We start from the raw sequence: 25,258 nt of genomic DNA, 5'->3' as shown, positions 1-25,258 counted from the left end.
CAGAACGGGGTATGCTTATTATTGAGTTGGTGCCACTTTAAAATAAGACTACCTTTAAAATAAGACTACTACTTATTAATGGTTACTAATTAGGTTGTAAATGCCTTAAAAATCATTAATAATCAGTTATAACTCATACATAGAAAGGACAACAATATAGATGGCTATGGGTTCACTCTGGCAAACAACAGTTCATTGTTGCCCTTTTTATATATGTGTTATAACTGATTATTAATGATTTGTAAGGCATTTGCAACCTAATTAGTGACCATTAATACACTAATTGTAATTAACCATTTATTAACCCTTTATAAAGGTAGTCTTATTTTGAAGTGGTACCATTGAGTTTGATGGATAATCAATATGAGCAGCACTACCAAGATGGTTGAACACTGTGTCTATATTTACACTAACTCTCATTGCTTTGTTGAGAGCAAAATGTATATTTCAAAATGCTTTACATGTTATTGTAGGCATTTTGGGAACAGAATAAATGATAAAAGTGATAAATTACACATTTTTATTATTTTAGTATAACTATTACCACTACAAACACTACTATTAGTTTTACTACTACTATTACCATGGTTATTGCTACTAATAAAATAAAGGAAAATAATGATATTCACAAGGATTTCAACAAGTTGGTAAACATTAGTCAGACAAAAAAAAAAAAAACATTTAATGTATTTACGTCTGGTTTCACTTCATTTGCACCGTCACAGCTATGCATTACCCTGCTGAGGTGTTACTGATGTTACTTAAGTAGAAATGTTGGGTATCTATACTTTACTGGAGTAATTATTTTTCCTCTTACATTCTTACATTTTCACACAACTATCTGAAATTTCTACTTCTTGTATTTAAAAAAAATAGCCTCTTTAATAGTAGTGCACTATAGGACCCTGTGGCGCAACTTAAGCTTTTGTCCTGAATTGTATTTTTCCTCCCTTATATTACTTTTACTTTGATACTTTAAGAAGTTTTGACACCAGTATTTTTCCTTTTTTACTTGAGTAAAAATTGAGAGAGTTGAAACCATATTATCTACATACTTCTTCACAGATGTGGAAAGTAATGCATTACATTTACTCAAGTTACTGTAATAGAGTAGATTTTATGAGTAATTTGTAATTTTTAAAGTAGTTTTTAAATTAAGTCATTTTACTTTTACTCAAGTACATTTTGACACAAGTAATTTAACTTCGCTACATTGGAAAACTCACAATTACTGAGTAAAAAATAAAATGCTTGGGGGAAAAAACACAATTGTCTGAATTAAAAAAGAAATAAAAGTGGCACGGATGCTCATGCGTGGAATAACGAGGCAATAACGTCCTCATGCAATGCAAAATGTGCCCCGCCGGACAGAGCTGTTCAGCTTTCAAAACTTCCACATTAAACCTGAGAAAGCACGTGGTGGTGAGTATTTTTTTCATTAAACAATCTGCTTTAATGTTAAAAAAACATGTAAATATCAGATAAAACATAGCAACGGAAAGTTAAAAAATAACAACAACCTGTAAAACTATAAAAATACGGTTTATAGTCACCTATATGACCATAACCATAAAGAAAAAAAATGGATTATAGAAACCTATGCCACTTCTTTTTTTTAATGTTTTATAGGGTGGTCTGAACAAATACTGCCTGAAAGGTCCAAATTATTATGTGGAATTAAAAAACGATTTAATTTATTATTTGTTTTTTTGATTTTACAACAAATAATTAAAAGTAACTATGTAACTTTTACTCAAAGTACATTTTAAATTGAGTACTTTTTCACTTTTACTTGAGTAGAATTTTAGCAAATTAAAGGTACTTTTACTTAATTACAATTTTCAGTACTTTTTCCACCTCTGCTTCTACACGAGAATAGAATAGGAATACTTTTGACACCTTTGTATGCCTTTATATCTTTACTGTTTAATAGATTGTCACCAGTAGGTCTTGTGTCATATTAAATAATTTCGGTTAATCCATTTATCCTGGGATGTTCTTCTAATAGGAAGGTGAACGCAGATATGTTTGCTCTATTGTTTCATTTTCTTTGTTCTTTTTTTGCTAAAGAAAGAGTGATGATATACAGTAGTAAACAGCTGCAGTACACTTATGGAAAATCTTGCCAAATCCTTTTGGCAGACAGCAGAGAGCTCTGCTGGAATCTTATTGGGCCCATTTAGGAGGGGAAGGGTTTGTCAGGCTTCAGCGGTTCCATCTAAGACTTAACTTACACCAAAAAGCCCACCAACAAGAAGCCATTAAGCCTCTTTCTTAACAGTACAGAGAGCGAGGTGCCGGTGAACGGCACAGCGGCTTTCGCTCCTCTCACACTGAGCGCTGAGCGGGTTTAGAGTGACGGATGGATTCTCGTGCTAGCATGCACTGCTGTCAGCGCTGCACCTGTATCACTATGCCGCTAACACAGCTCATGTCTCAGAAGCCAGAAAATGCACAGGGCCTCTCAATTGGTTTAGGGACATTTTTGAGCTGAGCAATGTGATTTCTGCCTGACTGTCACAAATCTAGCACGACAGGAAAAATCAATTTGCCCGGCGCTTTGCCGCGGCTCGAGGAAAATCCGAATGCCAGGCAGGCCTGGATAATGTTCCGGCATATTGTATTTGCTTCACTGAGACTGAAAAATGTCCCAGCCCTTCATATCTGTGGCCCACAATAGGTTCCCGTCCTAATATCTCTGCTTCTCTCCTGGAAACAACAATAGAATTAGAGGGTCTCATATCAGCGTCACTCCAGACCGAAATCAGACATCCGTCTGGCACTCGACTGGAATGAAAGGTCAAGGGGTCAGAGGAGGAGAGCAGTGGCGGGTGTGGTTTTAAAGCAGTCATGCTGATTCTCTATGAGTGGTTAGGAATGACAGGTGTCCCGTGAGCACTGGCTGCTGCCCTGCGGCTGCCCCGGAGGCCGTGGCGGTGCTGACAGGTCCTGTACGGGGGCAGTAAGGTGTGGAGGTCGTCACGGTCGGCTGCCTGCAGCTGAAATATCGGCCAGGCCAGAGGCTGCAGTGAGAGGTTCCACCTGGATCACTCTTATTCATACAGCTGTACTGACCTCAACCCAGAGCCCTGCCAGGAACCTGCAGGACTACACACACGACATATATCTACAATATGGGGAAATTATAAAAAAAAAAAAAGATAAAAATATATCTGTGGAATTATGGGTTTAATGCTTAGACATATTTAAGAACCTTCTAACCCTTTCAGACCCTGCGTCCACTGATATGGACATCACATGTTTTCTTCATTTTAGTGTATTTTTGCACTTAATGCACATCAGGACCTGTAAACCCTCAGAATAGACATTTATCATCCAATCAAGCAGCATATTAGCCCCGCGCACTGCACTGGAAAATTTTAATTTAATGAGGCAAAATAAATTGTTTTACTGCATAGGTATGATTTGTTAACTAAAATCATTTATATAAAACTTATATAGGATAAAAATAACAATGCTAAACATATTTATTTATTTATTCATTATTTTATTAATCTAAATCTTGATTGTGAGTTCATTACAGACACAAACTGAATTTTCCTTTATCACTGGAACATAATTCAGGTCTGAAAGGGTTCATGTTTAAAATACTTTCTTATAATTAGTAATTATAGCAATTAGACCTATTCAACCAAGTAAACAAAAAAAATAGTTACTATAAGAAATTATGGTCAGTCAATCCTCAATCCTCCATTCGCAAAGACCATCAGAAACATTGCGATAGAACTGGCCCTCATCAGGATTGCTCCAGGAAATAAAGAAAAAGAGCAACCTCTGTTGCACAGGATACGTTCATCAGAGTTACCATCCAAAATATTTTGGTTTGTGGCATGGAGACAAGAAGGTTAGAATAGATCTTCAGCTACTGTCTTCTCACACAGCCTTATGGCACCCAACACATCTGTTTCACCAGAGCTTCAGACACAGCTCTTCCTCTTTAAAAGTTATCTACCCTAGCTAGCTATGTTTTGTCCACACATATGTTCTAAATAGGTATAAATAATGTGGAACAGGCTGTTGGACAATTGGGTTGGCATAGCTAGACAATGCTTGTCGATATACCAGTAAGACAACTTTCCAGGAGGAGGATAAAACCTTCTTAACTTTTAATGAAAGTCATCGTAAAAAAATATTTTATTTCAAGTATTTAGGAGCATTTTTTTTGGTATATTCATCCATAAACCTAGATTTCAAGGAAAAAAAAACAATTAAAAGATTAACATTATGTCAAAAAGTGAAAAAAAAAAAAACTCTATGTCTGAACCATACTATCACAGTTATATACATTAGAGTAACTATGGGAAAAACAACCATATGTACACTTTATACATACTATAACCAGTGATGGTAGAAGTACACAAGTTTTATACTAAGTTATTATATTAACAATCCATGCAAAAACAGTGTAACTACTGGTAAAATATTAATTGGTACAGATTTATGCAATTATATGTGTGCGATATAGTGTGTGGAATAAGTGTAAAATGTATACATTTATATTTCTTCAGCAGCTCTTGTCTCGTTTGCAATTATGGCTGTGATTGTTTTTGAATACTAAAAAACATAACCTATAAAACTGTAATCACTCTGTGTATACAGTGTATATATAATGTATCAGTAGTTTTATGTATTATTACATGCATTGTTGTGCAATGTGCAACAATACAGTTATTTGAGACTCTTATTCTAAAGTAGGACCAAAAATACTTAAGTAAAAGTGAAATACTGTTTTACATTTTTTTTACTCAAGTAAAAAGAGTAAAAGTAAAAAGCGTGGAAGTAAAAAGTATTAAATGACAATAAAGTACATATATTTAAAGCACAGCTTTGCATATCAGAGTGCAGAGACGCCCAGATGTCACTTAACACTTAATTCCCGTCTCTATAAACACTGCAGTACATGTAATTATGAACAGTTTACCAAGTTGAATACAACATCATCGAAAACATTTTTATATCAGCACGGCTCATCAATCACAATGACGTCCCTCAGAACGACACACGCCATATGTTTCTCCCAGGTCCACGTAAAGACATATTTCAGTAGAAATATACTTTCAGCAGTGTGATTAATCCTGACTGTTCTATATTTTCTCTTGCCGAGCTGCATCTGTATTGCACTGGGGGGGTTCGAGAGTGTGCAACGCCTGCCGTTCACGTCAGAAGCCGCTGCCTGCTTTTCATTAGCGTCAATCACACGCCGCACACGTCGCGTCTGCCACTCACACGCAGCCTTCAGGAGCTCACTCATGCATTGGTCCCGCCTCGTCAGAGTGATTGACAGCACGGCACTGGTCAAGCCTCCATCAGGGAGGCTGCGGGAGCAGACGCTGGGGCCAGACAATCCACATCTGCATCTCATATTTAAGTGTCATCCGCTCACGTCCGACGCCTGACGGAAAATCATTAAGTTTGCAATTTCAGGACTCGCTCGCTTATTCCGCCGAGGCTAAAGATGCAGACGCCTTTCCCACAAAGCTGCTGTTTTTTAAATAATCACGTATCTGTTTTAACTGGAGAGCAGCATATGGCCATCATCAGCCGGCAGACACAATTCCTCCAGGATTCCCCTGAAGAACACGTGAAGGAACAAACCTTGAAAAACACAAATGGCATCCGAAGCAGCCTATAAAAACACTGTTCTCGCACGATTCCAGGTTCAAAAGCCGAGACGAGAGCTGACATGCATTTCTGATTGATAAACAGACGGTTTAATTGAAGCCACAAAGAGAATAGTTGATTTAATTGAGTTTATTGCAGTTCTTATACCTGTAAGCTTGATCCAAACTAGAGGTGGGCGATATGGCCCTAAAATCCAATAATATCACGATATTTAATGGTATTTGTGAGATAACGATACTCTTGAAACACTGAATTAAAAAAATATATATATACATATATATTTCAAGAATACACTACTGCAACAAAATGAAAATTAAATTGTATTATTGCTATAATATGATACGGCACACTCCGAACTGAGATATAAAAAAATATAAGAATTTTATCAGATTTGTAACAGAAGTCAATGACCCAGAATGTCATGATACTAATAATAATGCACTCCAAATATCTCCATATATCCAGGATTAAATTATATAAATATAATCTGTCTCTAGTAGATATATAATGGGAAATAAGAACAGTGTGAATTGTTCTTTTGCTAAAAATCGGAAAAAAAGTAGGACCCTGATGTGATAATTAGGGGTGGGTTATATGGCATGATATTAAAAAATGTTGATGATATTATTGCGTACGAAATGATATGGAACACTCCAACTCTGAAGCATGTTTCTATAATTCAATATCTACAATGTACAGTATTGTGCAAATGTTTTAGGCACATGTGGGAATTTCAGTAAAGAAAAAGCTTTTTATCTGTGCAGTAAGTGTTTATTAGCTCAGTAAAACACATTACAGCATTACAATAAATACAAAAAGCAATTATAAAATTTTACAGCCCTGTTTTCCTTAAAACATGTCCTAATCTCTCCTCATCTGAGTTTAATAGAGTTATTTCTAGTTCTCATCATATTAATCAACACCTGGTTTGGTAAATTGGTAAATATGGTAGATCAGGTGAGCTGCTGATGGAACTGAACATAATATACACATGCTGGCTGAGGGAAATTGTCCAGGAGAAATCTGGAACTACAATTCAGCTTGGCTCACAGGATATAACATACTTAGTTAAAAATGAGAATTCCTTGTTGCATTTTACTGTATGTATGTTTATTTACATCTGTTTAAAACATATGTGGTGCTTTTTTTCAGGTAAAAACACTCATATTACTGAGATAAATGGATTAATGTAATTTGCTTTGGTCCCTAAAACTTTTGCACAGTACTGTATATGCCATTTTTTGTGAGCACTCTTTCTAAGGAATGCATTCAGCTGCATTAAATTACTATGTCTAATCCCTATAGAGATGTTTCACCAATACAGTAGGAATCTCACGAGCAGAACTTAAACCTATTGCCACCATTCCTAATGCCAGGTGTGGAATATACTGAGAGGTATTGCTAAATAGCATGTAGCTATGGAGCAATGGAACTGTGTTCTCTGGAAGGATAGTTCCCCTTCCAAACCACATTTGGGATGAGTTAGGGATGAGTTGCGAATCAGATGGGTTATTGATTATCCAACAATGGTTACATTGGTTACAATCACACCACTCCCTCACACCTTAACGCCAATGCGTCCCCAATTGGAAAACCACTGGAACCAATGGAAAACCATTGTTTTTCCTTTTTTTTTGCTTTATTGAGTTATATTCTGATTTGCAATCCTTCCTCACATAGGCTAGACAAGCTGTGTGAGTGTAAGTGCATTTAAAAATCTTTAAAAAAATGTCAGCAATTGGTGCAAATTAATGTAGCTAAATTCATGCATTAGAAATGTTTGGAAAACATTTAGATATGTAGAGTAATTTGCTTGAGACCAACTTGAATAGTCTAAAGGTCACACTAAAACATACAAAACTATATTAATTGGTTATCAGAGAAAGATTAAGAACCGTCCCACCACACAACTTTAAAAAATGGAACGTCAGATCCATCTGACATCCACTATCAGACCTCGCTCCACATTGGCATGAGCATGCTAGCCACTATTCAACCTCACTCACAAGATAACACCTCACAACGTACACCGGTGTGGGTGTTCCCAAGCCAAGAAGGTACCACCTCATGATCCATTGACATACCATTGCCCCATGACTTCTAAAATGCCAGTATAATTTCATGTCTGAAGATGACTGACTGAATAAAGCATCTGTAGTTCAAGAGTTCAATCTTGCTGTAATAATAATTACCTCAGAAGCAGTCTGCAGATCTCACACAAGTGTCATCATGTATCACTGCAGATCAGCCAATTTCTAAATCTGCTCAAAGCTGCAAGCCAGGCCACATCCAATGCCAAACTCATCAACATGTGACAGTGGTTATAAATGCCACAGCATCCGCAGACAGAGCAGACTGATGATGCAGACTCAAACATTTGTTCACAATCAACAGCAGAGGCAGACGAAACAGAAATAATGGAATCAAATGGCTGATTAATTGTTTACACAAAGCCCCTCGATGGTAATTAAATTAAGCATATGGAGCTTGATTGTGCATTTATCTTCTCATTTATCTCCTTCGTACAAAGCTCCTTAACCTTTAGAAGTATAAAGTCATTACTGCTGTTCTGCCAGACATTTACATATACTGTATATCCAAATAGCTGAAATGACCCAATTAGGTAATGAAGACACAATGCAGTTAATTACTCAATCAATTACATTTACATTCATTACATAAACCTTTACCAACAGGTCCAATAAGCGTGGATCTCCGTTTTATTACATCCAAAAAAAAATGCATACTTTAATTTGATCAGGTGTGTATGTGTGTGCTATGTATGTAAGATTGCGTGTGTGTAAATGTATGTACGACTGTGCCCAGATATGAAATAATGCTGTAAATGCTGTAGTGCCCAATGCAGACCTCCAGGTGGACTGTTGTTTCTGGTTAAGAGTACGCTGTGCGTTATTGGCTGCTGTTTCTCACCGGTGTGTGGATGAATGCTGAGTATAAATATTTGTAAATTGTAGAGCGTCCTTGGGTTTCTAGAAAGGCGCTATATAAGTTGAACTTCATTCATTTATACATTTATACATTTTATAATTAAATGTCTTCTATGTACTGGTTCAAAAAGACCAATGGAAAATGACTATTTTAACAAACACTACTGTATAAAGACTCTATTGTTTCTACAGTCTCAACGGACACAATAGTTGGTCATAATCATTTGGCAGGCTCAGGTCTTTATGTCATTAATGGTCTTTGAATGGTCTGTTACCATGTTCGTCTAACATTTATCATGGAAATAAATATCTGGACATGTGTTGATGTTACAAGATAATCATTATTTCCACTTCATCATGAGTGGTCATAATGTTTTGCTATTCTGTATTGAGTACTCAGGCATTTAGCTATATACACTAGCAGTGGACCAGTGTTCCCAGGAATGACAGTTCCCCTATCCAAACCACTTTTGGGATGAGTAAGGGATGAGTATTGCGGATTGGTTGGGTTACTGATTATCCAACATTCTGATCTCGCTAAAGCTTTTATCGCTTAATCCAGTCAAATCCTGACAGCAATTTAGTAGAAAGCCTTCCTGGACAGTAAAAACAGGTGCTCCAACAAAAGGAAGATATCTCAGGATGTTAGATGATTATGATCACCACTTCATTTCATCCCCAACTCCTCCCAAAATCATCCATAATCAACCATCATTTCAGAGAGCACAGTTTTCTCTGTTCGACTGTATATGTTGATGTATATGAACAACATTTGGACAATATAGCATAGGGACACCTGTTCATCCATTGTTTCTCCTGAAACAGTTTTGTTGGGAGATACTTGTCACGCAGGAAGGATGAAGAGACGGAAGTAAATGTAGGTTTTAACTTTTAATTAAGTAAAACTGAAAAAAAATGAAACACGAGTAAACGCAAAATAAATAAACAAGACTAAGCAAACTAAACTAACAAGACTAAAGATAACAAAGCCAGATTCATTTAACAATACTTAGAAAACAAGAAAAAAAAACTAAGATGACTGGCTTAAAACAAGGCTTAAAAATGGGGCTTAATAACACGAGGAGGGTGAGGAACACCTGGAGCGAGGGGGTGGTTACAGACAATACACAAAGTGACAATACTAACGGTTGGGAGGAGGGCTACTGACTTTACAGACTTTCTATCAGATTCAATTTGAAGCATTGCTGTGAGGATTTGATTGCAGGGACAAGAGCATTATTTAGGTCAGGATATTGGGTGATCACCATTCACCTCATTCCCAACTCATCACCAACTCATCCCGATAGTACTGGATAAAGCACCACAGTTCCAGAGAACACAGTCTATTTTCTCCACAACTTAATGCTGGGGGATTAGAACCCCTCTATACACAGCCCAATCCTGGCTTCAATAGGATCATGTTTATCTGCTCCAAAGAGTCTTAAACTATTGGCAATACATCTTTCTGTACAGGGACTAGACAAACTGCAGCTTAAAGTAGCTGAATGTTAAAATTAGATGAGCGCAGTTGGACATACAGTGTAAGTGAGAAATTAATAACCCATTAAACTCTTCCTATATATCTTATATAAAAGTCCAGTAGAGCAGCTGCCAAAAAATAAATTACTCATATGTACATTTCCCATACAGTGATGTTCAGCGGCTGAGCTCTGCTGGGTCTCTGAAGGCATTTTTCACTTCTTTTCTGCCAGCAAACCAGTGCAAGATGCCACAATGCCAATCAAGAGATGAAGCAGGATGAGGAAGAAGGAAGTTTATAATGTCATTGAAACACAATTACCAGATTTATACTTTACTAAAAGATTGTGGGATTCTGAGACACTTTGTTGGGAAACACGTAAACCTCTAACCAGGAGGAGTGTATACTGCAATTCATTTACAGTGGCTTGCAAAAGTATTTATACCCCTTGAACTTTTCCATATTGTGTCACATAAAAACCATAAACATAAATATATTTTAAATTGGAATTTAATGTTAAAGACCAACACAAAGTGGTATACAATTGTAAAGTGGAAAAAAACAAATGGGCATGATTCAAAATATTTTTTACAAATACAAAACTGAAAAGTGCAGTGTGCAAAAAGTAATATGTAATTCATCAGTGAATTACATGTTGTGAAGGCCACAATTCAGGATTTAAACAGAATGTGTGTAAAGAAGCTTTAAGATATGAAGACCATGAAAATCTACTAATAAATAATTGAGATCCAGCCCTAATCCTCCCATCCACTTTTGAAGTCCCTGATTGGCTGAATGGGGTGTATTTGATTTAAATTGAAGCTAAATCCTTAAGAGATGAAGGTTAAGAGGAACATCTTAAGAGGCATATCAGAGCCACTTTTAAAAACATTGTGGATGTTAAATCAGGAGCGTACCTGGGCCACTGGCAGGAGATATGGGGCCGGATCGAGACTGTCCAGACCCCGCAGGTGAGGCGGCGGGTGAGGGCGACGGGCCGCTGCGCATGCTGGAGAGGCGGGGTGAGGTGTGGGGGGAAAATGGAGACTGGGCCTGGTTACTCTGCTCTCCTTGACTGCTGCTGGAGCCGGAGGCACTGACCGCTGAGCTGAGAGCAGCCTCTGTCCCCGTGGGCAGGTCATCAATGGAGCCGGACAGGTCCTGGAAAAATAAATAAATAAACCTAAAGGTTAGTATTAGTGATGCTTAATAATAATAATAATAATAATAATAATAATAATAATAATAATAATAATAATAATAATAATAATAAAACAGCAAAAAATGGTTTAATACATTTAGTTTAATATATTTAGACTTTATTTAGATAAATAGATATGCAAAGATAAAAATATATATAAAAAAGACAGAGAGTTGTATTTCCTTCTTAGCAGAAATAAAAGTTGTTAAATGGTAGATACCATTACCATTACTATAATCCTAAAATACAGCCAAGAAACAAATGATTAGGATGCAAAAGTTTTGGAAAAGCCTATCAGCAGCTTAGATAAATAGTGACCACCTAGCAACACCATAGTGACCACCTAGTAACATCACAGTAACTACCTTACAACACCATAGTGAATACCTAGCAACACCATAGTGAATTCCTAGCAACACCATAGTGACCACTTAACAACACCATAGTGAATACCTAGCAACACCATAGTGACCACCTAGTAACATAATAGTAACTACCTAGCAACACCATAGTGACCACTTAGCAACACCATAGTGAATACCTAGCAACACCATAGCGATTATGTTACAAACCACCGCAATATTGTTGCTTGCTTGACAGTTGCTATGGTATCCCATGTGATTCTCTGGTATTCCATGTAGATGGTTGTGTGTTAGGTTTGAAAGGTGCAAAAGCTTTTCAATCCCGTTCTTTACTAAAAGTTTCTAAAATTCTGCAAATCACCACTGCTATATATAAAACTGTAGGTCTAACCAAAAAACTGTATAAAAGCACACAACACAACACAGTCACACCGAACATTATGGACTTGGAATGGTGTTAATATCTTAAAACTAAGTTACTATAGTACTGAAATATAAATCTTAGTAAATAATAAACATTTATCCTATGTCATTATTTAAATGCAATTATCTCAAGTCTGATATATGTCCAATATTATTGTGTTCCAATGTGTCTTATTATGAGCTTATTGACAATTACACAGTTTAAGAAATCAAACACATTTTAAAATCATAACTAAACAAGAAGTGAGAGCCCGTTTCCAGCCAAGTGTGCTTTAAGTGTATTTGTCTGGATCTTAAAACAGCATTAATGACCACATTTCTCAATTCTGCACAGTGCTGGGTGCCGCACAGCTGCTCCGCTTGCTGGTGGTAGAACGTGTTGGGTAATGATTGTCAAAGCCGGCAATTACACAAAGAGGTGTTAGCAGAAGCAAGAACCAAGCCAGTCCAAATATTCAACGAGTTGGGTCGTTTTCCAACGTGGCCCAAATCCAATTTGTTTGCCGCTCTGCTGCAAATTGCTCTGTGCATTGAGTCTCCAAATAGCTGTCAGCTACTCCCAGTTGGCATCTTGTATCACTTAATTCGCTCCTGAAGCATGTAATTGTCATAATAAGAAAAATATTGAGGTGATAATAGCCACTTACTTTGAAATACCCGGAACCCCATATAATAACTTGCCCATTTCTCACAGTATTTGGAGGAACCAGACTTTTTTTTTTTTGGACCAGACACCCTGTGTGTTACCAATAGTCCTCCATTTACTGCTGTCAGGAAAAACTGTCACTCAGGAACGACGCAATGCATGGGGGAACGTCTCACAACAAGCGTTGCACAGACATATACACACACATATGTACGCACACACACACAGCTAAAAGCATTTCAATAAGCAAGGGAAATGCTACACTGTAATTTTGAGAGGAGTGACATTTGCTTCACACAAAAGCCCCACCGACAGGCACTCGGAGCGCGCTCAGATGTGAATTAATGAGAAATGCTGGGAGAAAGCATGGAGGGCCATTGCTCTGGTCAAACAGTCTAGACGGGGAGGAGTCGGCGCATTCAGTCCAAACTGCAGAGACACTGGCCACCCACAAACACACACACACGTAGAGAGAGAGAGTGAGAGACTCCATACACTGAAACTGACAGCATTCAGCATCCTCTGTATCCTCAGCCTGTTAAATGAAGTGGATATGAAATACAGCAATACACAGCAATATACGAAATACAGCAATAATCTACGCTAGGCAGATCACCATGCAGACACTAAAACCTTTCCCCACCATCTAAGTATGCTTTCTTCAAAACCAGATATAAATGTACCTACATCAGAACACACAAAATACACAAAATACAGTAATATTTGGCACTGCATCATACACTGTAAGCAGCACAGCATCTAAGCATCTCATTTCCACCCAAGCTGAACATAAACACAGCAATACAGCCCAGTAATACAGTAAATACTGTAACACAGCCAGGTACCATCTGGCAAAGCATGATTCACACACTGCAACATAATACATCATGCATAAAATGGGTATATTCAGCCAGAAGAAATGAACAGGATTCAGAAGGCAGCAGTGTAGTAATGTAGTGTTTGATATACATGAAGAGCATCCTCTGAAATTATAGTGGCTATCATCACAAGAGATATACACAGCAATTTAAACGTACCGTATTACAGTAGGGCCATTTCAGGCACAGCAGATACTAGAAAAGCTTGAATGTGTGGATGATGGTAAGAATGGTACAAAGACACCCAGCACTGAGCTGTGGAGCAGAGAGTTCTCTGGAAACGCTGATGCTCAACTGAAAACCATTGGATGAGTTTAGGAGTTGGGATAAGCTGGGATGTTGATCCTTCAATATTCTGACCTCACTAATGTTCTGGTCACTTAATGTAATTAAATTCTTACAGAAATACTCCAAATCAAAGGTCTCAATAGTATTTACATTAATTACTAAGGTAACACTATAGATATTAGAGTTTAAAATACTTCTGTAGAAGTTGAAAAAGTATCAACTCAAGCTTTTTACTTTTTTAAGTAAAAGTGTACTTTTAAAACTACTAAGTATAAAAGTAAAGGTAATGTAAGTAAGTAAGTAATGCTGTTAGCACCATCAACATGCTGTTAGCATCACCACTATGCTGTTAGCATCACCACCACCACGTTGTTAGTATCACCACTGTTTGGTTAGCATCACCACTATGCTGTTAGCATCACCACCACACTGTTAGCATCACAACCACATTGCTGTTAGCATCCACACCACGCTGTTAGCACCACCACCTTACTGTTAGCTTAATCACCAAGCTGTTAGCACAAATATCATGGTGATAGCATCACCACCATGCTGTTAGCACCATCACCATGCTTTTAGCACCATCACCATGCTGTTAGCTTTATCACCATGCTGTTAGCACCCATATCATGGTGTTAGCATCACCACCACACTGTTAGCACCCACACTACCGTGCTGTTAGCATAACCATTATGCTGTTAGCATCACCACCATGTGTTAGCATTACCACAGTTTGGTTAGCATCACCACCATGCTGTTATCACCACCACCGTGTTGTTAGCATCACAACCATCCTGCTGTTAGCATCATCACTCCGCTGTTAGCACCACCACCATACTGTTAGCACCCGTGTCATGGTGTTAGCATCACCAGCATGCTGTTAGCATCACAACATGCTGTTAGCATCACCCCCATTACATTAGCATCACCACCATGTTGTTTGCACTGTTAGAATCACCACCATGCTGTTAGCATCACTACCACAACATTGTTAGTATCCCCGCCACTCTGTTAGCTTCACCACCATGCTGTTTGCACTGTTAGCATCACTACCACATTGTTAGCATCACCACTGCACTGTTAGCATAGCATTGCCAATAAATATTTTTTTTCGACCTATAGTTCTGATATCAGTGCATCGATACAACACAGTAAAAGTACAGCAATGTCCTTTAGTACACAAACCCCTGTAATACAGTAGCACAGCATAACTACTGCAATTAGCATCTACATTTCTGCTCAGATTAGCAGGTGAGAGAGTGAGCGTGCTGTGTGAGTGCAGTCTGAGCTTGTGGGAGTGTGTGTGAGTGTGAGAGAGTGTGAGAGTCAGCACACTGCAACTTCACCCCGGCCCATGGGCAGGGGGATTTCTCACTCCAGCTGACGGAGGTAGAAGGTCATGAATAAACACAGTGGGCTGGTGCTGTCCGCTCTCATTAGTGCTGATCTCTGGGGGACCGGCAACCTGCAACCCTCACCCACCGCAGCACACGTCCCACCCGGCTGGGGGTCTGGCTGAGTCAGACGGCCCGGGACGCCTCCCGCTGAGGGGGGAGACGGAGAGCCACTGTGCGGGAGGCTGAGCTGCCCGGGCTGCCGCTGCTCTGTCCCTGTCTGGAGCTTAAAATTGATAGATCTGAATAAACTGAATGTAGAGATGCAGTCTTGGTGGGAGACTGAAGATGGAGACGGACAAGACTCCAAGTTTTCTTAACTCTACTCCACAGTGGGCTGCTCATCAAATGCAAAAAGTCTGACACATTTAGAACTTAAACACTTGGTTTATTCTTGATGTAATAATTGGACAATTTGTAATCAATACCTTTTAATACAAATAATTGTTTTAAAAATACAATTAAAAAAAAATCCCATTAGAATAATACAGGGGTTGGACAATGAAACTGATACACCTGTCATTTTAGTGTGGGAGGTTTCATGGCTAAATTGGAGCAGCCTGGTGGCCAATCTTCATTAATTGCACATTGCACCAGTAAGAGCAGAGTGTGAAGGTTCATTTAGCAGGGTAAGAGCACAGTTTTGCTCAAAATATTGCAATGCACACAACATTATGGGTGACATACTAGAGTTCAAAAGAGGACAAATTGTTGGTGCACGTCTTGCTGGCGCATCTGTGACCAAGACAGCAAGTCTTTGTGATGTATCAAGAGCCACGGTATCCAGGGTAATGTCAGCATACCACAAAGAAGGACCAACCACATCCAACAGGATTAACTGTGGACGCTGTAAGAGGAAGCTGTCTGAAAGGGATGTTCGGCTGCCCAAATCACTACAGAATTCAATGTGCACCTCAACTCTCCTGCTTCCACCAGAACTGTCCGTCGCCACAATAAATTATTGTGGTCTAAAACCAGGTGTTTCAACCCTTAATACATTGTGTACCACATAAACCACTTGGTAACAACCTAATACATTATAGTATCCACCTAGCAATCACTTAGAGGCACAGTAGCCATATAAGTGGGATACCATAGTTACCACTTAGCAACAGCAATGTGAACAGCAATGTGAAGTTGGATACAACAACAACAGCAACCACCTAGTAACACAATACTATAGCAACCACACTGGATACCACAGCAAACGCCTAGCCAGGAAATGCACTTTTCTAACTATTTAAAAAGAATATAATAAAAGTATTTTTTTTTTTTACTTTTTTGATCTGTTCAATGTCTATATTTTCTGTCTTAGTCATCTTAACTGTGCTAATATACTGAACAATGTAATAAATAAACATATTGGTTAAACAAATGGTATATCAATAAAGTGCTAAATACATGTATATATATTTTTATTATTACTTGATTTAAGCATGGACATTGATTGCTGCAACATTCGTGCGAAGCTCAGTCAAAGCTGAACATTCTTAACCGAGTCAAAAATCAGGCATCAAATTGTGAGCCGTCTCTTTAAAAGCACCTGCCTCAGGCCTCCTGGCATGTCTTGCACACCGGCAGTGTGGAGGACCCTTCAGCCTCAGAGTGGCTCTCTCCTGCTCCTCAGTGCTCCCCTACCGAGTCACTTTGAGTGGAGGGTCTAGCTCTCTAACAAATCTCCACAGCTGGCCCTGTGCCATGCCGCCCATCCACGGGGGTCAGCAAGGTCTAATGCTGTTGGCCTGAAGCTCCTTCTCTACTTTTCTTTCCACTTCACACAGACTTCTACTAAAAAATCTCCTACACTCTCCACCACTGAAATGACCCTACAGAGGGAGCAGGGCTGGTTCTCTAAAGATCCTTTTCATGGATGGTTATATTTTAAGCAACAGTCATATGCTTTGTGTAGTCAGTCTCTACTGACTACCTTAAGTTAACTTCAAATGTACTACCTGTCCTCAATGTTGCAGGTTTTTTTAGTTTCCAGCTAATCGAGGCTTATGTTCCAAACAGCAGTCAAATCCCAGAATGTGGGATGAATTAATGTACTTCTTTGTGAAATTCTGTATTGTTTAGCTCATTTTGTTCATTTAGAACATACTTGTAAAAAAAACAATTGCATACAACAAACCTACCACACCACTCTCTTTTTAGATTGAATATATTTGACAGTAAAGGGACGGTCATGCCAGGACAACGATAGCATTAATGCGAATATTCTGCCTCCCAATTTAAATCTTTTTGAAAAAAAAAAAAAATCTTAGGGACTGCTGCTGCTAAAAAAAAACTGTTTGTAAATAAATGATGGATTATAAACAACCTTTTAAGATAAACAGCACCTTCTGAACCTGGTGTGCCATTGTGAATCTCAGTCACTCACTTACTCTTGTTTAGCAGGCTGCTGGTTGTTTAGGAAGCACTGCTAGTACTCCAATTGCTTCTGGTGCTTAAAGTCAGGAACACTGTGTGTCCTGGTTAAAGTGTTCAACCCTTCAAATGAATGCATTCTGCTACTTTAAGTTGTACTTATTGCTGGCATGGACTTGTAAATGCACACACAATTAGTACTGCCCCTTTAGAGGGTTATTGTCAATAGAAAATGACTCTTTGGAGCCAGACACATGAACAGGAAGCTACTAGCACCATGCCTAATGCCAGGTCTGGGTAATAAGCCTCCACTGGACAGTAGTGTCTGGTAAGCCATCAAAAGCAAGATACACTCTTTTTAATATAGTGTATTTTAGAAAAATAGCAATTAAGTAGTACTATATGGAGCACCATCATTCCAGAGTGCATTCCACTGCTCCACAGCTCAGTGCTGGCAGGCTTTATAACCCTCCAGCCTACACTTGGTATTAGAAATGATGGTGCCAATAGGTTCATTTTTGGGGTGCCCACAAACATTTGGGCATATAGTGCACAGGAGAAGGAACTAGCTAAGAAGGAACTCCCTGTTCTGTTTCTCAGGTCCTCCAGAATCAGGTCTCATCTTCACTGTCCCACACTCATAAACACTCATGGATGATTCAGTGACCAGAGCCAGGCTGAGTCCCTCTCGGCCTGCCCTTTATTGTGGAGTACTGTCCTCCATGCCCAAGCCTCTTCTGCTGAAGGACAACAGAAGGAGATTTCACTAATCCATCAGTTAACATGACATGCAGTCAGCTGGGATGCAGTGTTCTTTTCCTGCTCTCTCTATTAAAAACATGGAGTCTCTCCTGATGTGGGAACAGTGGTCCACGGCATTACTGATAGGTCAGCAGAATCCTTCTTCACATTGAACACAGGACCGTGATTCTGAGGAACATTTCTCACCAAATCTTCACAAGATGCTACAAGACAACTATTACACATATAGAACATCTGATTTGAAGTTGGTTAAAGTGGATGTTCACATTAAAGCAGATTTTGGTGATACAGTAGCTCCCATGTGTCAAATGCACATGTATTCTATTAATTTAGCTAATAGCTTCACAAATCAGCTGCATTACAATCTAAACAATGCACTGCAATGTAATGCCCACTCCAACCCCCCTCCACATAAAAAAAAAACCTAGAAATTAATCACACATTGCCGTATCTTACACTCTGCGTAAGACACACTGAAATTCTCATTGCTATCTTACACACCGCCAGTCTATTTTCACACCTTATACCCGCGTCACTTAAATAATTAAAACAAACCTGGCTCTGAAAAGGAATGACAAGTGACATGCTGACTGGTTTATTTCATATTTCGTTAATAAAGAGAATGCCATTTTAATACATGCCTTTTGGGTATTTTAAACCGAACAAGGTGTACTTTTCCCGTCGTTACAATAGCAAAGACACACTGACACGCTCTAAATCAAGCTGCGCAATACACTGTTAAGAGCTCGCCAGTAGATCGCTAAAATAGGGCTCACAGTGAAGCCAACTTTGTCGCTAGATTTAGAGACTTTTTAGACCCCTTTAGCATGTTAACATTTATCTGTAGCTATTGTTCCCTGTTGTTAGATACCCACATATTTGTAGCTATTTTTAATAATTTAAGCACTTTTTAAATTATAAACACTAAGTTTCAAGGATACTGTATTAAAAGTGCCTATATTTTGACACCACAGTCAGTTTTGGCATATTTTGAATAAGCGATTCCAATACTAGCATTTAAAAAAAAAAAGAAATCCCAGATGTGATGAGAGTTTTGGATTTTAGTTTATTTTGACTATAAGCATGGCCAAAGTGACCAAGCTGCTAATCAAGTAGAACAAACTGGTCATTCTTATCAACCAGCTTTGTCATAATTCGTTGGTCATGCTGTCCGACCGGTTAAGCCATCAAAACTTTTGGTGCAGAATTTTTTTTAATGTTATATATATTTTTTACAAAACAAATTAAGAGGCAAAATTCAACAGGCTACAATTTCTCCAACAAATTTGCTCTTAAGTTGTGTGCTACAACTGCAAGAGGTGGTTTCGTTAGATTGTTGAACTTTACATGTTTTTAGTCTGGCAGTTCTTTATTATATTGTGTCTAAATATCACAATAAATGGACCCGTATCTAAAATTACTTGGGATAAAAAACTTTTTACATTGAGTTCAATAGAAAAGTTAATAAGTTTATTATTTTTATCTCCTGTAAAGTTACTGTATTGGAGATACAAAGTTGTTGGAAAAAAATGTGTCCAAAGTCCATAAAAAGACAAATAAAAAAAGTGCAAATAAAAGTACAGTAGTGCAACTGGCAGAGAATGAATGGGCCTGCTACTGAGATCTTATTAAAAACACAGTTCAGCGGTACAGTTGAGTTCAGAGGCAACATCTGAGACTCTTTTTTAGCTTCTTGGCAGCAAAAGAAGTCAGTGTGGTGCTGCTTGTCGCCAAACAAGGGGATTAACATAAAGTTCTGGTCTGCTTTGCTTTTGATCAATGGGGAGCTCCAGAGCGGGTGAGGGAAGCTCAGCTGAGGGGCGTTGACTGGGAACAATGATTACAGTCAAACAGTCCAGCTCAGTCCACTCTCGGACTCCGTGACGGTCTGGACAGTCGTGATGTACGTGGGGCGCAGGCAGGAGATGGCATTTTAATGGCGCCTAAAGGCTAAAATCTCCGCAGTCCACTTAGTGTGGCGGAATCATTTGTATTCCAGTGAAACGTCTGGATTTAAATGAAGTCTTTCATGCAAGTGAGCGGCTAAGAAATTGAAGTGCCGTCGCAGCGAGGTAGTGTTTTTCTTCCCACCACAAAGGTTCTGCATTCAAACGCTTCCACACTTAAATGCGGGCAGGCACACAGCGTCAACATACACACACACACACACACACCCCTTTACCCACATACACCCAAACACACACACACACACACCACATAGTCACACAAACAACATGTTTATTTAGTTCTTATTGGATCTGCAAATGTTTTTATTTATGGCATTCTCATTTGCTGTTCTTCACACTCAAACCCACAACAGACTCTCCTGGCGAGAGAGAGAGAGAGAGAGAGAGAGAGAGAGAGAGAGAGAGAGAGAGCAAAGCACTATATAGAGATAAATAAATAAATGGCAAATTCCTCATTTTTAATTCAACTGCTCGTTCAGCTTAACCTCTCCTCTCAGCAATTAAAGCTCATGCTACATCCTACATCCCCCACCCAGCCGGCTAAATAATGCATCCAGTCCCGCTCGCATCTTTTATCATCCCAAATGACAGGCATTAGCATATCTCCCCAGTCAATTAGAGCGTGGCAGAATAATCAGGCCATAATTGGGGGTGAGTGGCGGTAATGGCTGTACGCTGGCACGTCTCTGGACCAGCGAGGGTCCGGAAGTTCAGGGAGGCCGTCACACTGTGTCGAATCGGCGCTCACGATTGGACCGTCCATACCAACCTCTCCTCTGTGGATCTCACACACTAGTACAGATATTTACACACATGCAGCCTGGCTATAGAGACAGGCAGGTATAAACTAGGGGTTGTGTAGACTAATCAACCAGTCGCCTCAGTAGTGAACTGTCAACAAGTCGGAAGGAGATACAAAACAGTAGCAAAGTAATAAAATAATCATAATTTTGCAATGCATATTCTGCTCAAACTGAAGCATCAAGTGCTAACTGCTAACACCCATGCTATTAAGACGGAGCACGCTGGAAATAATATAGCATCACAATATTTTTAAATTCCTGTATATAACTGTACCTCACCATACCTCACTGTACCTCACTATACGTCACCATATCTCACTATACCTCACTATATCTCACCATACCTCACTATACCTCACCATATCTCACTGTAACTCACTATACCTCACCACACCTTACTATACCACACTGTACCACACTATACTTAATTCTACCTCACAATATCTCACTGTACCTTATCATATCTTACTATATACCTCACTATACTTCACTATACATCACCATATCTCATTGTACCTCATTGTGTATCACTGTACCTCACCATATCTCACTGTACCTCACCATACCTCGATAAACCTCATATACCTCACTATACCTCACCATACTTCACTATACCTCACCATATCTGAATGTACCTAACTATACCCCATATACCTCACTCTACCTCCCTATACTTCACTATACCTGACTATATTTCACTGTACTTCACCATCGTTTACTGTACCTCACAATACCTCACTGTACCTCACCATATCTCACTGTAACTCACTATACCTCTCTATCCCTCACTATACATCTTTGTACCTCACCATACCTCATTTGTTACTTGAATTGTTACATTTATAGTTATTACTATTTTTATATATTTTTTTCTTTGCTTTTATTTTATTGTAATGTGTGTAGCTAGTATTGTTATTACAGTCATGTCAATAAAGCTATTTAAATCTTGAATCTAAACAAGCCAGTGCTAATTCTCAACCTAGTGCCATACAACCCAACCTTGCCATACAATGCACTCATTCGCTGTCCTCCCCCCTGCGGATGTGGCCCCCTGTGTCCTCATCTATTTCCCTTCTCTCATGTCTGGCTTCTCATCAAATTCTCCTCCTTCCCTCCTCCTCATCTCTCCCTCTCTCTCTCTCTCTCTCTCTCTCTCTCCGTCTCTATCTATCTCCAGCTCCCTGAAGTCAAAGCCCATATCGAATGGCTCTCCTTCTGCTGCTCATTCTCTTGTACCTACTCCCCGAGTCCCTGAGTGCCCCAGAGTGGAGACAGTCAACCGGGCCAAGCCTCTCCAAAAAGCACCCAATAACACACACAGTGATCAGCCTGCAGATCTGAAGGTGCTGCTACAGCTGGTAGATGAAATCTACAGAAACACCATGGATTACCTGCATGATTAAGGGATCTCTTGACTGTTACTTGACTAGATGACAAATTATCACAACATTTTTACGTGAAACTGCAGAAAAGTGATCTTTAGGACATTTTTACCCTTTAGGACTAAATTTGAGATCATTTTGAGGTGAGAGACTTATTATGCTTTCTCAGAGGATTCCAGAATTACATTCTAGACATGGTTCAATTGCACGATTTTAGATGTATTTTTTAACGCATATTTTGTTTAATTTTGTTATGGCACAGTTTATATGTTTATTGAAACCAATGAACCAAAACTGGATAGCAGAACCACTAGTGCAGCAGCGCACACATATGATAAGACATTAACAATGAAAAAAAACAACTTAAACTTTACTTAAATATTGCTGATTGGATCATTATCGGCTACAGCAACTTAGATGTTAGGTGTTGCATCATGTTTGGATCTTGTTAGAGTGGGGGAGCAGGGAATGGGCCCTCTGTATATCCCCAGTTGTTCAGTGCATGATTTTATCGAGTTATTAATGATACATCAGTTGATGAATACTTGCCTAGTTTTCCTCTCAATGGTTCTTTCTTCGGTTCTTAGTAGTTTCTAAAGCAGTTTCTCCTTCTAAGTTGTATGTCCTGTCAGTAGTTGTTATTCGTGTAGTGCTAGTTTCTCTTCTCTTCTCTTCTCTTCTCTTAAATGATGGCTTCTTTCAGTGGTTCATTCTCATTTTTTTCCAGGTAGCATCACCTCTTGGGTCTCAGTTCCTCTCAGTAGTTTGTCTTCATGTTCTTAAAGGTCTATCTTCTTTGCTACTACATTTTCTGCTCTCATGTTTGGTTTCTACTCTTCCTCTTGCACTTTACTTTTTTAGACTTGTTTCATCTCAGAAGTTCTTTCTCAACATACTTTTGAGTCCTGACTCTTTAAGTCAGTGGTTCATTCTGCTTTTGAGTCTTGGTTCCTCTCAAGGTTTCTCAAGGTCTCTGTTCCTGTGTTTCTCTTGGTTGTAAGTCAGTTCCTCTCTGGAGTTAATACATAGTTGTGCCCAAAAAAGTGGAAAAATATCATGTTTTTGAGGCCTGTAAACATCATTTTTGAGTCATGAGGTATCTCCCAAAGGTTGAGTGGATGGATGGAGACCTAGCTAAAAAAAAGCAAAGCATTTCAAGAAATAAAAGAAGAGAGAGAGAGACAGGAACAGACATCTCTAACCAGGTCTTCTCTCCTCTGTGTTCCTGCTCCCCTCTCTTCCCCTCCGCCGTCTGTTCTGAGGAGAGCTGAGGATTGATAAAAGAGCAGAGTGAGACGAATGTGGGTTAGTAATGGGTCGGGCAGCGTTACATGTATCGAGAAACATCTGAGACGAGGCAAGGTTAGTTCCCCGCTGTAAGGTTTCCCTTTTGTGCTCGGCAGGCTCTTTTCTTCTTCTCCCTTTGTATTTCCTCTGCTCACTGGGTTCAATGCTACAGAACATTACCTCTGTGTTTTTGGGCTACGTGCATCTCTCCGAGATGAAAGGCCCAATGACGTGCCATTCAATTCTTCTCGATAGAGGGAAGGGGAAGAAAAAGGAATAGAAGAAATGAAAGAAAAGGTGAAAAAAAAACGTACTGAGGATTTTGAATTGTTTCAATTTAACCTCCAGAGAAAGGACGCAATCTATTACCGTTTACCAAGGCGAACGAGGAAAGAAAGGGGAGAGAGAGAGAAAAAAAAAACAGAAAAAATGTGTATTTGGGAAATGAAAAAGGTCAGCTTTTGAAGATAAGATAGAGCGCAGATGGGCGCAGCAGTAGACTGGAACGGTTCATAGGGGCCTGCGAGGGGAAACATCAATATGAACATGCGAGTTTGGATGGATTTTTGTTCACACCCCCTGCACTCGTTTCGGCGAGAGATCCGCGGCGCCGGGCTCACGGCCGATGGGGAGCGCGTCACTGTCAGAGGGACACTGATAAAAATTAGGTATGCAGGGCCTGATTTGATTGGTGCGATGCGAGCTCATCCTCGTCTCGTCTCATTGAGCATGACTCCTGTCATGGTGCCCACTGCCCTAATCCATCAGCCAAGCAACCAGATCAATACAAGATTGGTGAGAGCTATCACATTGTGACCTGCATATCATAATAAATACAGTGCTGGCTGAACGTCTCTGCTGCATCAGTGTGTTTAACTTCAAACTTCATTCTGTTCCAAAAAAATATTTACATTAACATTAAATGTGTCCTGTTCTCTTTATAGATATAACAATTCACTGTATTGTAATTTTACCTTGTGGGTGATGTGTTAACTTGTAACTCGTGTAAATGTATAAGCTTGTGGGCAGAGCATAGAGCTGGGTATTATGATGATATTTTATTGTTTCATGACAAAATATCTTATTATATCGACAGTTGACTCTTTAAGCATATTGTCTTGCTCCTGTCTCTCCCACACTCAGCTCTACCTGCGATCTTCAGTCTCTGGACAACGATACCCAGAATGCACCACACACTGACATCCCTTTCACGATCACGTGACACTATACATGGCACCTTCAGGAAGTCAATCACCTGAATATTGATTACACCTGTGTACACCTAAATATATACACACCTTCACTACACACACCCTGCTGATTACTGTTGGTTTACCACTCTACAATGCGTTTAACCCTTGCCTGGATTATTATCTTGTTTATGACCTTATTTTCTTGTTTTTTGATTGCTGCCTGCTCTCTGATAG

The 25,258-nt window shown here is 39.1% G+C and overlaps 1 protein-coding gene across 2 annotated transcripts in view; it reads right to left on the bottom strand.

Annotated features, from left to right (window-relative positions):
- The window catches only part of LOC103041141 (AT-rich interactive domain-containing protein 1B), a 330,051-nt gene that overhangs the window by 80,845 nt on the left and 223,948 nt on the right, over positions 1-25,258 (bottom strand). For both annotated transcript variants that reach the window (XM_022673204.2, XM_022673205.2), the window contains exon 5: positions 10,989-11,232. In XM_022673204.2, the coding sequence (XP_022528925.2) occupies positions 10,989-11,232 (244 nt within the window). The remainder of the gene's footprint in view (positions 1-10,988; positions 11,233-25,258) is intronic.

Source organism: Astyanax mexicanus, chromosome 14 (assembly GCF_023375975.1).
Source record: "Astyanax mexicanus isolate ESR-SI-001 chromosome 14, AstMex3_surface, whole genome shotgun sequence".
NCBI lineage: Eukaryota > Metazoa > Chordata > Actinopteri > Characiformes > Acestrorhamphidae > Astyanax > Astyanax mexicanus.
Note: the sequence above shows the minus strand (reverse complement) of the source record. Positions and strands in the feature narration are given on the sequence as shown.